The sequence below is a fragment of the Myiozetetes cayanensis genome, unplaced genomic scaffold, assembly GCF_022539395.1.
Source record: "Myiozetetes cayanensis isolate MyiCay16 unplaced genomic scaffold, myiCay2020 scf1, whole genome shotgun sequence".
Lineage (NCBI taxonomy): Eukaryota > Metazoa > Chordata > Aves > Passeriformes > Tyrannidae > Myiozetetes > Myiozetetes cayanensis.
The window spans coordinates 122,962,134-122,976,142 of NW_026086604.1; the positions used below are offsets into that span (position 1 = coordinate 122,962,134).

A 14,009-nucleotide genomic window follows, 5' to 3' on the forward strand; every position below is an offset into this window, starting at 1 on the left:
AGGTTAAGTAAAATGAATTTGCCATCAGGAAGAAAGAAGTGATGAGGAGCTGGTTGTTTAAAATGTCATTTTGTTAATTTGAATGTGTTGGTAGCTTGGTATGCTGCACTAAAATTAGATTGTATAAATAAGCAACACTGCTCTCTTTAAAAGAAAGTGGATTGAAAACATAATATAAAATCCAGTTTAGCAAAACAGTGCTTTAAAATCTGTTTTAATAGATGAACTGTAGAATGAGTGTCACACTAAAATGAAAAGTGATGGGTGGAGGGTTTCAGTGATGATACAAGAACTGCTTTGAACATTTGAAATTTTATTGTTGGAATAAGTCTGTCATCTTCAACCAGACTTAAGATTGTTTGAAAGGGCGAGTAGCCTTCAAGAAAGACCCCCAAAAATGCAGTAAGTATTTTATTCAGGCTGTCTTTCTTCCTTTTTGCCACTAAAAGTGTACACTTAAGGAGTTACAGGTAAAGCTTAGCATGGTGACTGTGTCAGGGGACTGCCTGAGGAAGGCTTTAAATTTTACAGCTACATTATCTTTCTGGCCGTAGTTAAGATAAAGATCTAATATAAAATCACTTTGGACTTTAATGCTTTCCCTAAATGAAATGAAGGTGTTAACCTACTTGATTTGATACACTTTACCCTCGCTTATAAAGCTGGGAGAAAGGTGAGGTAAACTCTAATTAAAACTACAGCACAGATGCCTTCTAGCACTGTGCCCTGTACCTTGCTAGGACTGTACAGTAAGCAAAATAAAACGTACCTCGCAGTGGAGGCAGCAGGCTGGAGCCGTGTTCAGTGAAAGTAATTTAATTAGTGTTGATCATGACTCCAGATGATGGTGATTTGATAAGGAATAATTTAGTACTTAACAGCCTTTTACATGCACCAACTCCATGTGGGAAGGTAAAGCAAATTGCACAAAATGAATGTGCTGCTTTCACTTGTGCCTGTGCCAGTGAGCTGGAAAACTGCCTGTTAGCAGACGTTCAGGCTCTCAGCGCTGTGATGAAATACCCAGCCAGTTCTCCGCACAGGGCTGTGGTGTGGGAGTCTCTGTACTCCCGTTATTTAAAAATAAATAAGGGAAGTAATTTTTCATAACAGATTAACTCTGAGGAAGTAGCAAAGTAAAAATAAAAAAATAAAAAAAAAAATAGAGCAGCATGTGGCCTTTGTGCAAATATGTGATACTGGCCTTAAAAAAGAGTCTTGTTGCATTTGTGTTTTAATTTTCTGATTCAAGTCAAAGAGATTGCCTACCTGTGCATCAGAGCCACTGTCCCAGAGTTGTGGAACCCACCATACACATTAAATATGTGGTGTATGTTATTTGACCAAGACATGCAGAGGAGAGTCAGCAGTAAAAGTTCACTAGCAACGTCCTGAGACAAACTACTGGATGTCAGCCTGCTTTGTGATTACGGTGGAAAGCTGACTGGGCTATATTTTGCCATATTTTTTGCCACATTTTGCCATTTTTTCCAGGAAGTCCATGTGGTCTTTTTTTTAGTGCAAATTCAGTTTTATTCAGGAAGAATTCTTTTCTTGTGATGTGACCACTTCTCATCTCTATTTCTTAAGTTACTGTGCTGTGAGTATGCATTTGCGTACCCGTTTTACTGTCTGCTTCTACTTTCTAATCTTTCCACATAACTCACTACTATCCACCAAATATAATAGCTGAATAGGAGTTTTACAGAGAATTCTTGTGAGTTTTATGAAAATATGTTGTCAAAATAACAGTGTTACGTTGCAGATCTCTCAGCTGAAAGGCAGTAGTAAAAGCTGTCATATAATAGGATATGAGAGAGTCTGTTTGGGAAAGAGTTGTGTGAACATTGCCCAACCATGAGAAAACCCATGACAAGAGTCTGGAATCCAGACTTTACAATGCTGGAATTTATTGGTTCTGATGCTCACTTCTTACACAGTGTTTCATTTATCTCCCAACCAGACACAGGCATGTGTAAGCAGGTACATTAGTATCAGAAAATATACAATCTGTAACAAATTGTCTTTCCTAAGTTCAGGTGCAAGAGAAAGGGGCAAGATGCTACTTGACAGTATATAATAATGACCTACTTTTGTGCTGAGATTCTCTGTCAGGAACTGCTGCATGGACCTCGATTTTCATCGAGATGCAAGTGTCTGTGTCAGTCTAGAATGTGATGTTCAAACTATGGTGTTTTGGTGACAACATCAAAAATCAGTGATAAAATTGATCTCTGAACTCTAGGCATCTCAGAAATCTCAAAAATTTATTTTCAACCTCATTTTATTTAAAACTTAACAGATGTGTTTTCAAGCTCTTACGTATGTGTCCTTTGTCCTCCTAGCCACTTAGGTTTGTCAGTGTCAGGTGAACTTTGAATTTTCTTCTGCTTTAATTTTGGTTAAGGTTGGATATGAGAGAAGGAAAGTTGTTTGGCTTAAACTAATTTGATGATTAACCTTCTCTTTACCTTTATCCTTTTTTTTAATACAGACCAACTTGTGTTTCTAATTAATGCTGAATTTCTGTCACATCCCCTCTGGGGTTTTTTTAGCTTTTAAAAAGTATGATTAATTTTTTTTCAATTCGTGTCTCTATCACATCTACTATTGACTTTGGTGAAGCCAAGATTTTGTCTTGTGTATTTCTAAGAAAAATTACTGAAGCAATTTCTTCGGAAATTTTTTTTCAGACGTTACTTATAATTAAAGGTGCATGTAATCATCCACTTTCAAGAGTTCCACTGCAAATTTTCAAACATTTTGTGAGACAAAAAAGATTTCTTATCATATACTTGAGACTGATATATGAGAAATTTATTTTGTAGTCACTTGTGTGGTATTTTTTAAAGTGAACTACAATTGCATTTATAGCTAAAAGCTACCTCACTGATATTACTTAGAAACATTTGGTGCCTGGGAAGTATTTTGCCTCTGACAACATTTACAGTAGTTAAGCCAAATATAAGTGGGCTGTTATTTTCCTGCTAATGAGATGGGATGCTGGCCATCATTCTATTAAACGGTAAAAGTGAAAATAGCCAATGCAAAGGATCTCTGATGTCTGTTTTTCAGTTGACACCCAAAGAAATGTTTGAAATGTTTATTTCCTATATTGTTTTTAGTATTATAATGGTTTAATTAATTATGTGTGTAATTAGCAGTGTCTAGCTTATTTGAGAGAGATAATTGTTACTATTATACTTGGGTTTTAATTACATTTTCTTTCTCTTTCCAGTGGCTTTTCATGGTCTCCCTGTGAAAATCAAGAAGGAACCCCATAGCCCATGTTCGGAACTTGGCTCCGCTTGCAGTCAAGAGCAGCCATTCAAGTTCAGTTATGGGGAAAAGTGCCTGTATAATGTCAGGTAAAGCAATCAGGAGGATGTTTGCAGTGAGAACTGCTGATTTGAATGAGGAATGACTAAAGAGTAATAAAACCATAATAGAGATCTTATAAAACTTACCTCTTCAGCAGATAACAGGCTGATGAGATAATGCATTTAGCTGATGAACACTGATGGATTTGTTTACAGTTGTATCAGACACTTACATAATCACTTTAAAGCAGTGTTTTTCATCAAAATACATATTCTCCATTTCTTCTCCATGAGAGATAACCAGAGTTTAAAAACCCAGGATGCAAGCATGAAATAGAAGGAAGGAGTGTCTTGTTTTCTGCAAGTTGTAGTGAAACTACTTTCAAAATGCATTAGGCATATTAGGACAGAGAGATCTGTGTAACAGGAGAGAGACTGGCGGGTCTGAGCAACACATTAGGTATTTGACAAGTTTTGCACATGTTGTGTGTGTATATTCGTGGGTGCTTACAATTTAAAACAGTATTTCATTAGGCTCTGCATCTTTCTTATTTATTCAAAAGCAAGTTGTCTTATTTGATAGGCATAGATATTAAAAGCTTTTTTTATATGTAGGTGGTGGAGAGGCTTGTTACCTCTTCATTCTTTATTGACTTTCTTTTGGTTGCATTTTCATGTAATTCCTTCCTGTAGTGTCAGCAGTGGAGGATTTCTTATTGACATACTACCGAAACTGTTAGCACTTAAAGCATTCACATTTAACTTTTTGGATATGAAGAGGGGGAAAAAAGAGAAAAAGACTCACACCTTTTCCAGTCATAAAGGAGTGATTTTGTTTTAAAATTCAGATTAATCCACTGATGGATTTGATGGGTGCTAGAGAATCTGACATAGGAAATGATGCAAGCTTGTGCTTACTGTATGCCTAATGTCTGCATTTTTCCTGTTTAGAAAGAGGGATGATCAAAGTGTTCTCAAGTCCTTTCCTGGTTTAAAACACCTTTGAAAATAGCATCTGTGTATTTGTAGGACCAACAGTTTATTTTTGAGAGAGAGGGGTAAAAAAAACCTATCAGTAGAGGCTGCTGACATCCTAGTGTGGGTAGCTAAGCCAACATGCCATTGTTTTTCTAGGTCAGATCCCTTCCCTCTAGCTGTATTGTTTTACTGTCTCACTTGGTGTTTTGCAGAAGCTTTAAAAAAAAAGGCTTGGCACGTGGTGCCAGCTCTTTGTGCTCTAGTCCAGGTGCCTCTACTTTTTGTATACCTTCTATTAGAATGTCACTGTAAGACTGAATCTTTTAAAAAATACATTTCTTTGCCCCAGAGAAGAAAATGCTGTGCTGAAACACTTGTCTCTAGCATGATTTGTTGTGTGCTCTTCTCAATGTAAAGTAGAGAATTCCTCTGCCCCTTACTGGTTAATAAGTTAATTATAATGAAAAGCTTGTAAATGTTACACTTGGGGGGATTTTTTTCTGGATGTAGATGCTATGTTTTTTTTTGAGATTTTTTCTTCTGAAGAGATAACCTGAATTGCTTTTCCCTTGCCTTACTAATAGTGCCTATGATCAGAAACCACAAGTGGGAATGAGGCCCTCCAACCCACCGACGCCATCCAGCACTCCTGTGTCACCACTGCACCATGCCTCCCCAAACTCAGCTCAGACTCCTAAACCTGACCGGGTTTTCCCTACCCATCTCCCTCCATCCCAGTCCATTCAAGACAACAGCTTCCCTATGGACCACAGGTAAAACACAAAACATGTGAGGGACTCATGCAGGTGTTTCAGTTGTGGCTACAAGTCTCTTATATAGGGTAGTACTGGCTTCCTGCCTGCAACTATTCCCTTTGGGGGACTGAGGTGAAAAACAGCAAGGTTTACAGTGTCAGAAACGTGCATTTTGTGAAAGGCTGGCACCTGGCTTGCTGAAATACCATAGGAGTTCATATAGGCAGTGACAGAATTTTAATGACCTGCAGCTTCTGTCTTGTGAGGGTGATTACAGCGTGCTGGATAATCTCATCTAGGCTCCCTTTACCACAAAAGGTTGGACCAGATGTTCTTTCAGTGTCTCTTCCAACCTGGGCTATTCCACAGTTCTCTGATTCACTAGAGGCTGGAAAGTCCTATGAGAGGTGATGAAGTCAATAGCTAGCATGTTCCTGGCTATAAATATCTGGCCTCTTGCTAAGCAGTTCACCTATCTTAGAGATAAGTGACCATGTTACAGTGTTGCTGCTTCAGAATATTCTTTGGAAGGGTGGATCAATTTTCCAAACCCTTTTGTAGTGTGGCATTTCAAACAGCTAAGATGCCAACATAAACTGTGCTTAAATAACATTAGTCTGAGTAAAAGCCACAAGAGCTAGAGACTAGAATTAAAGCTTAAAATGTCCTTAAGTTACCCTGTTTTGTTTTGATACGTTAGAAATCCCCAGACAACTGTCTTTCTTAGCTCAGTTTTGCAACATATATGCTCAGTGGATTCTGAAATGCTTGCAAGAACCAAAGTTGATTCAGATTCAAAGTACAGGAAACTCAAGAATGATTAGGTCTTCATTTTTTTGTGTGACAGTGAGAAGCTTCCAGAGAAAGTCACAGGTTACTTTTTCTTTTTTCCTTTTTTTTAAAAAGTGTGTCTTGTTTATAATGAGTGATAACAGGACTGGTTTTTTAGTCCGAGGCCTTGTTTTTGGAATTCTGTTTATCCTAACCTTTATTGCATGAACCTGGTTTTGTCTGCTCTGTTGTGTGTTTGCTCTTGAACGTTTGAAATTCCAGCGGTGTGTAAAGATGCATACATATATTGTCAGAAACTCGACTTACCTCTTAAACATTATCAAATTAAGAAAGACTTGAAAAGAAAATCAGTTGTTGGGAGTGTGATTTGCATGCTTCTGCTCTAATAAGGGCTGTTACCTCCAGAGATTTGTGCAGATCACATCTGAAGGAGGTTGCTAAGGTTAATATTGCTGTTTTGTGCTCTGCTGAGATAGCTTTAAATGCCACCCAAGGTTCTCTACAAGCTCTTCTGGAGGTGAAGAAACACTGAATAGACCCCTTCAGCTGCCGTAGTCACCACTTTCTCTTCAGTTGTGGCCTGTGGTCTAAACACACAGGCCCCCAGTGAAGCCAGGCAGCAGTTTTGATTACAGGATGATGGATAAATGTGTTTCTGTATATACACCAAAGTCAAGCTGTCAGGAGACTGAAATCTCCAGAAGCTAAATAGGTTATGTGGAGAGAGCAATAGTAAGAGTTTTCAGATGACAAAAGCCTTCTGTTTTACAGCAACTTGTGAAGAGAGTACTGAACCTGTATGTCAGCCCTAGCTTCAGTATTTGTAGAGATTTGTATACACATCTTTAGCGTACTTTCTGTACCCATAACACTTGCCCTGCACAAGCTTTGTAAGCTCTTTACATGATTTCTGGTTTCCACCCCACCCCTGTCTTTGATATTCATGTTCTTTAGGGCATTTTGCACAAGTGCTTCCCTTCTGTAATAGAACATCACATGTTCTCAAGAAGTCCAAAATTGCTAACTCAAGCAAAAAAAAATCTTATTTTTCTCCTTTTTTAAAAGGTGAATTGCAATGGAAGATATTTTCCCCCATTTTCTTATTTATTTTGAATCTTGTGTTTGAAGCAGACATATAATTCATATTTTCATGAAATTCAAATCTTCCTGATTTACAGGGTGATGTGCTACTAAAATGAGTGTATTTAGAAAATGTCATTTAAACAAATGACTTACCTCTGTGAATTCATATGTGAATCTATAACTCAGGGCACATTTCTTTGGAACATGTATTGGTGGCATAAGATAGCATTAGTATCTAGTCCATACAGCCCATACATCTTCATACAGGGCATGAGCATATGAATGATAAGTGGTCCTAACAAGTACCAACAGGAAACAAATCCACTTGTATAAACAAATGGCTTGATTCCATACAAAGCTTCCAGTACAACAAGTATTATTAACTTCCTTTGAGGCTTTGTGAGTGAGCTTGTTTCTTATTTTATCTTCAAGTTGCAATTTTCTGATTCACTCCTTGACAGTTCTTAATGATAATTTCTGCTTCTTTTTTTGGCTAATGAAAAAAGGAAAAGAGGGAAATGAATGCAGTGCCAGTCAGCCTAACTGTTTCATAATACATTTCAGTTTCTAAGTTTATTTTCTGCAGGTGTAGGTGGAATTGCAAAACCCAATGTAACAGCACAGTACTCTTTCTACTGCAAAAATTCTAGTATTTACAGCAACATTAAGAAAATAAATTTTGTCTCCACTACTACATTTTAATAGTTTCTGTCTCCATAGTTGCCACAGTATTTGTAATTAAGCTATGAGAGCAAACATTTGTCAGACCAAGTTACAGCAGTATTATGACAGATGGTAGTAGAGTTTAACTTGTTTCAGAAACACGTACTACCTATGAGTTGACAACCAAGGATTGTATTGCTTATGCAATCAAACCCCTGCATTGTTCCTCACTCACTGAATTTTCTCTAAAAGTCTGGTTTTGCTTGCATGAACCAAAGTTGGTTCAAATTCAAAGTCCAGAAAACTCAGGAATGATAAGGTCTTCATTTTTTTCAGTATGACAGTGAGAAGCTTCCAGAGAAAGGCACAGGTTACTTTTTTTTTTTTTTTAAAGTGTATCTTTTTTATAACAAGTGATAACAGGAGTAGTAAGCAGTTTGTTGCAAGAATGTTGCTCTGCTGTAGGTTAGTGCAGACACGCACTATTACTACGGTGGTGGTTACTACTGTGGTAATCGGCAGGAGAGAACAGGAAGACTTCATGCAGTTCATCAGGGCATGGTGGGAAAATAGCATCCTTGTATTCTTCTGTATGTTTCTGAACCTGCAGACATCCAAGTGATTCCATTCAGGCCTTTTAGATCAGGTAGATGGGATCTAGGGAAGAAACAACAAGCACAGGTTCTTTAGTAGCATTCCTTGCGAGTGAAGTTAATTTAAAACTGAATTTTCTGAGTTTATGCCTACTGAAGAGCATTTGGGAGTAGTGAATGGCAGTGTGGCTTGTATGGATTACTACTTTCATGTAGAAGTGACTAAGGGAAAAAGAGGGTGATTCTTAGCAAAAATCTGCACCCTCGCCTTACTGGGGTGCTGACATTCCCTTCCCATTACAGCCAAAGTGCAGTGCCAACCTTTCCAGGTAGATCTCTCAAGGCACTATCCCTGAGAGGACAGAACAGTGGACTTTTACCCTGGAATGTTTTCAAATGTTAGAATACATAATACTCTATTTCAAATGTGTTTGTTGTGGTCAGGAGTAGTTTTTGTGTAACAGTAAAATGGATAAGAATAAATTAGAGTACAAGCAATATGTTGGTAACACTTGTGAAAGAGCAGAGAACTCTACCTACGCCTCCTTTGTGTTATTGTGGTAGAATATCAGTCTTTTACCGTTTTGAAGCTGGTGCATTTCCTGTTTGTCTCTTCTGTTGAGAGAAGATAATGAAAGCAAAGAGGATGTGGTGGGAACAGGTCTTAGAGCTGGTATTAATAGGTGGGATTCTTGTTTCTTTGCTTGTTGCTGTTCTGCCATGCAAGTGATCCTGATGGGAGCACTTGGCATGATCATAAGCAAAATGTTTGCTACTGAGAAAGTGATGCAGCCACTAATAATGACCATTTGGGAAATGAAATGTAGCTCAAGTCCTTTACATGACCTCTCTAACTTATGTCCTAGATTTCGCCGCCAGCTCTCTGAACCTTGCAATTCTTTCCCACCTTTGCCTCCAATGCCAAGGGAAGGACGTCCAATATATCAGCGCCAGATGTCTGAACCAAACATCCCTTTCCCGCCTCAAGGTTTTAAGCAGGAGTACCACGATCCAGTTTATGAACACAACGCTATGGTTGGCAGTGCAGCCAGTCAAAATTTCCCCCCTCCTCTGATGATTAAACAGGAACCTAGGGATTTTGCATATGATTCAGGTAGGTGAGACTCTCCTTTAGTTCTGCACAGTAAAGGAATAAATGAGTCCAAACCAGTGCTGTTCATGTTTTGGTTGTATGAATTGAAACTTGCTCTTTTGGTGCTTAAGTCTCACAAATTATGTCTGAGCTACCTTAAAAAGTAGTGAGGTTGCTACGTAGTACCATGTGACTTGTGCCACCATTGCTTGCTCTTTAAGAATTTCATTTTCTAGAACTCTGTGTCCAGAAAGTGCACAGGTTAAAGAAGCTGGAGAAGAAAGTCAAGGGTACAAAACTGAGCTTTGTTAAGAGGGAAGTTGTTCTGTACTGTCTTGTCTCTGACCTCTGAATTTGTGTGCTACATTTTACGAGCTCTTTCATTTGTCTGCCAGAAATAGAGGACTCTTTCTCCTCTTGCTTGCTTTACTTTAAATCAGGAGTAACTCCACTGAAGTGGGGTTTATACAGCTATAAAACCAATGAGGGAGAAGAATCGGCCAAATTGGTGTCAGCTTCTCAGTTTGTGCATACTGCTGTGTTTTGTGGAGGTACATAATCTGTGATGCCAGGTTGCTGATGTAGAGAATACACTGTTGCTATTAATAATGTTTATTATGATTGTGCTTATAGGGCAACTGGAATGGAGCCTTATTGCTCTACGGACAGTACAAAACAGAGGAAGGTGGTGGCAGAGCCTGCTCTCAATAGCTTCTGATCAAAATAGAAAAGATAAGAAATAGGAAGGATAGAAAAATAAATCAAGGGAATAACACTGTAAATGTTTGACACGATTTAAACATAATATTTATATTATGCTTGGGAAAAGAGAGAGAATTAGGGATGCAAAAATGAGTTTATTAATGAGTACCAAGTAACAAGGAGAAGAAAGCTGGAAAGAAGGAAGCTACAAAACTAGTATGGAGAAATTAAAACACATGGAAGTGGGCTAGGTGGGGTAAACAGTTGATTGGTATGGAGCCAAGACAATGCAATCAAAACATGTTTTTCAGTTTTAGTGTAAGTGATTTCTGCAGCTCCTCTTCAGTTTCTGCCTCTGTCCTGCTTCCTGTATGCCACACTGTTGAAAAGGAGGGATTTCAGCGTGTCCCAGCCATGTTTCTGGAGGAGGATAGATTGCTTTCATAACACATGTATGCTGAGTTGTGCAGTGGGAATGGGTGGCCCTGTGTGACTTTAGTCTGATTCCTTCTTGTTTGGGTGCCACTGTACACCCAGGGCTCTCCTGCTGCTTCAGCCTCTGGCAAGATGCCTTTGCAGTTTATTTCCCAAAGGCTACATGGCAGCTGAGTGGAAGTCTCCTTTGAAATTTTAGCTCATGACAAACTATCTTGCAATTTGAGACAGGGTAGAATGTTTTTTGTTGTCTTTTCTGTAGCTAACCTAACACTATTTAGTGGGGTATTTTGTGTTGTCATTAATGGAAAGTGCTTGTTATTGTTATAGAGTTGATCTTGATTTTAGAACAGGGGAATTTGGAAAGTAGAGATGCTTTTTGCTTTCTTATTCTTGACAAGCAAAGAACCAGTCCTTAGGTAAATTTGAGTTGGGCTTATACAGGGAAGGGACCAGGGCTAAAATACTTCTCCAAGTTTAAATATCAGACAGGACGAAAAGAAGTTCACATTACAAGGATCAGATCTAGTACTCAACCCATTCATTGATGACAGATCTGAGATATGTGGCTTTGGCAGTTGTGTATCTCTAATCAGCATAGGAGAGACTACTTAGTTAATGTGGCAGCGCATAGTAAGTGGGGAATGGAGTTTTATACACTGCCAATGCCTTGCAACCTTCACAAGCGCTGTTCTGCTAAATTAAAGGCAAAAAAAAGGCCCTTTAAACATGCTTCATATTTGGCTTGGAAGTGGGATCTTCTTACTGCATACTATTACTTTCAATCTGGGTTGGCTGCTGGCATTCGTCTTTCTCTGGAATATTCTTTATCAAAAAAAAAAAAAAGCAGTAAATTTAATTCTAAAAGGAAGATGTACAAACTTTTATCCAGTCCTGTCATGCCTATTTTTTTGTGCCAGCAAGAACAACATTCCACTTTATAGTAATGATGTTCAAGCAAAATTGTTGTTTCTTCTGTAGATGGATGATTAGTTTTTAAAAATGTAATAGCTGTGTAACAAGTGGTCATGAAAAATTAATCTGTTGGTATCAGGAAGTACTTTTATTGGCCTCAGAATCACTGCATTTAAGTTGACACATCTGTACACTCCATAAATTGCAGTCAACAACTGTGGTCTGTTGATATTTTGTCTTGTTACCATCTGTTCTCTAGAAACCACCATTTTCCATCCTTGCTAAGAGTACATTAAATAACCCCTTAGGAAACATAAAGTATTTGACACTGAATCATTGATTTCATTTTTCACCTATGGATGTTCAGGGAAGGAGGAATGCCTTGGTGAAAAGTCTTTTTCTGCACGGTATTTTATTGCAGCTCAGTTAAAATATAGAAACATATTTAAAAAGTTCATTGTACTGCACCAAGATGTTCCTTTTCGGATGTTTTTGAAAGAGCCTCATAAAAGTTTGTTGCTTTTGTGCACTATTCTTTTATACTTTGAGGGAAGCTGGTGAATGAAAACTCTATTAAAACATGACATTAATTATGACATGGGAAATGGCAGATCAATTAGTTGTAATTGTAATTGCAGGTATGTAATTTCTACAGCAGAATGTTTGAGATAATGGATAAAGAAAAATGTCAACAGAGTCGAATCTCTTCCTTATCTATCCACACTTTTAGAAGTCACAGTGTATCATATATGTTCAATCAGACATTTTCTACCACAGTTGTTTGTTTGTTTTTTTTTCATGGCTGACAGTCAGATATATTTAGTACTTGGTAGTATATCTAGCAACTTTAAGCACGAAGATGCAGCCAAGGACGTGTAGAGCTTTGAGATTTTGCATCATTAATAAATATACTCTGAAAAGCCTCCCAAGATCTTTGTTTACAAGGCCTAATAGTGGGCATTCCTGTACAGTTAACACTTCTGGAATTCGGTAATGTATTCAGGTAGTTAAACAAAAAGACCAAATTTTATATACTTCGTCTATTCTGGGCTTTATTTTTAAGCAGGATCTTCACAGGCTTGATCCTTCCAACGTTGTGTAGTGTGTTTGCAAATATAATAAGATAGGACTCTAGCTATGTGTGTATCAATTAATACTAAAGTTTTAAAATGACAAATAATTAACTTTAAATCTCTTTTTTTTTCCCCCTCCACCTGAAATAGTTATGTTGGTTGGGACAAGTTTTGTGACCATGTCTTTGGAAACTGAGATTTGTCATACAGTGGTGCTAGAGATGAGTAGAGGTGGAATTATGGCTTGCATATGCTTCTTACTGATAGCCAGGAATTTCTCTGTGGAAATCTAGATAGATTCAGTATTTTCTGAGCAGGTTTAGAGGCATTGGCAGAGCTGTTCTCACAGTTTCATTTCACAGTAGCCTCACAATTAATAAGCTTGAATTGACCTTAGAAAATTTATATTCTCTCCCTATCACAAAAATTCGTCCAAGATACTAGTCACATCACTTGAAGAATGAACTCTACAGACAAAAGTTTTAACCTCCATGTCTTGCTTTCTGAACAGCTCATCCCTTTATTCTTTAAGCCTCACAAGCAATAAATACCTTGTGTTGGCATGTGAGAATGGATGGGAAACTGCCCCTCTGTTAAGAGAGACGAGTGTAGGCAGAGAGTCAGATATATATACCTGTTTATTTTGGGTACGCAGTTAGACCTGGATAATTTTTAAAGAACATTATGTACTACATGTGTTCAAGGCATAGCTGCTAGGGACTTTCTTTGTATTTCTAGATGAGGAAGTATGGGAACATCAGATTAGGATCTCAGTGTAGGCACTATAAAAATAGGAACTGCATAATACCAAAAATCTGGCAGAAACAATGTGGCTACTTTGGAAAACCTCGATGGGGGTTGAATGGGCTTTGTTGGGGCCTGAAATTGACCATTTAGCTTTATTATCTTTTCCTTTCTTGAGATCTTCTGCCTCATTAAGTACACAACTTCCAGCCCCTGTAACAAATGAAGCAGGGGCTCCACCTGCAAAGCTGTTTACAGCATGGCTCTCCCTTCCCCAAACAGTTTTGACCTGTGCGCTTAAGACAACAGTGCCAAAGCAGAAGTCTGTATCATAGTTCATTTGCAGCAAAGGAGTTGTATCAGGTTTGTGCAGGAAGCTTTTAGTTATGACACCTCCTAAGTTTGCTCTTATAGAGAATGTTGTTAGCATTCTAATGACCGGGAACAGAATAAAATGCACAAGTCCTTTCAAATACGTGATGTGGTGTTTTTTGAAAGCAAGTCAATGTGTATTTATGTGGGGAAAGGTCCCCGGTAGCATCAGCTGAAATATTCTTAAATTTGGGAGTTTGGAGAATAGCGTAAGGGAAAGTGTAGAGTTGAAATTTCAAGGGGAAAAGAGAATTATTTCTTTAGAATATATTTTTCTGCAGATTGCTTTTTTTTTCCATTTCTTTTTAAAACAACAGTTGGATATTCTACTGTACTTTTGAAGGCAAAGTTTAGACATTTGGAGATGTTAGTATGAAGAGAAAAAGGAAATCTTAACTGTCAGTCAGAAGTCAGTGCAGGTTTGCTTTTTCCAGGATATTCTCTAGTGCATTGACCAGTGCAGCATTTAAAGTGACACAACTCGTGGTGCT

The 14,009-nt window shown here is 38.0% G+C and overlaps 1 protein-coding gene across 7 annotated transcripts in view; it reads left to right on the top strand.

Moving 5' to 3' along the window:
• The window catches only part of ETV1 (ETS variant transcription factor 1), a 66,711-nt gene that overhangs the window by 30,568 nt on the left and 22,134 nt on the right, over positions 1 to 14,009 (top strand). For all 7 annotated transcript variants that reach the window (XM_050332707.1, XM_050332686.1, XM_050332698.1 and 4 more), the window contains 3 exons: positions 3,239 to 3,368; positions 4,883 to 5,071; positions 9,051 to 9,298. In XM_050332707.1, the coding sequence (XP_050188664.1) occupies positions 3,239 to 3,368; positions 4,883 to 5,071; positions 9,051 to 9,298 (567 nt within the window). The remainder of the gene's footprint in view (positions 1 to 3,238; positions 3,369 to 4,882; positions 5,072 to 9,050; positions 9,299 to 14,009) is intronic.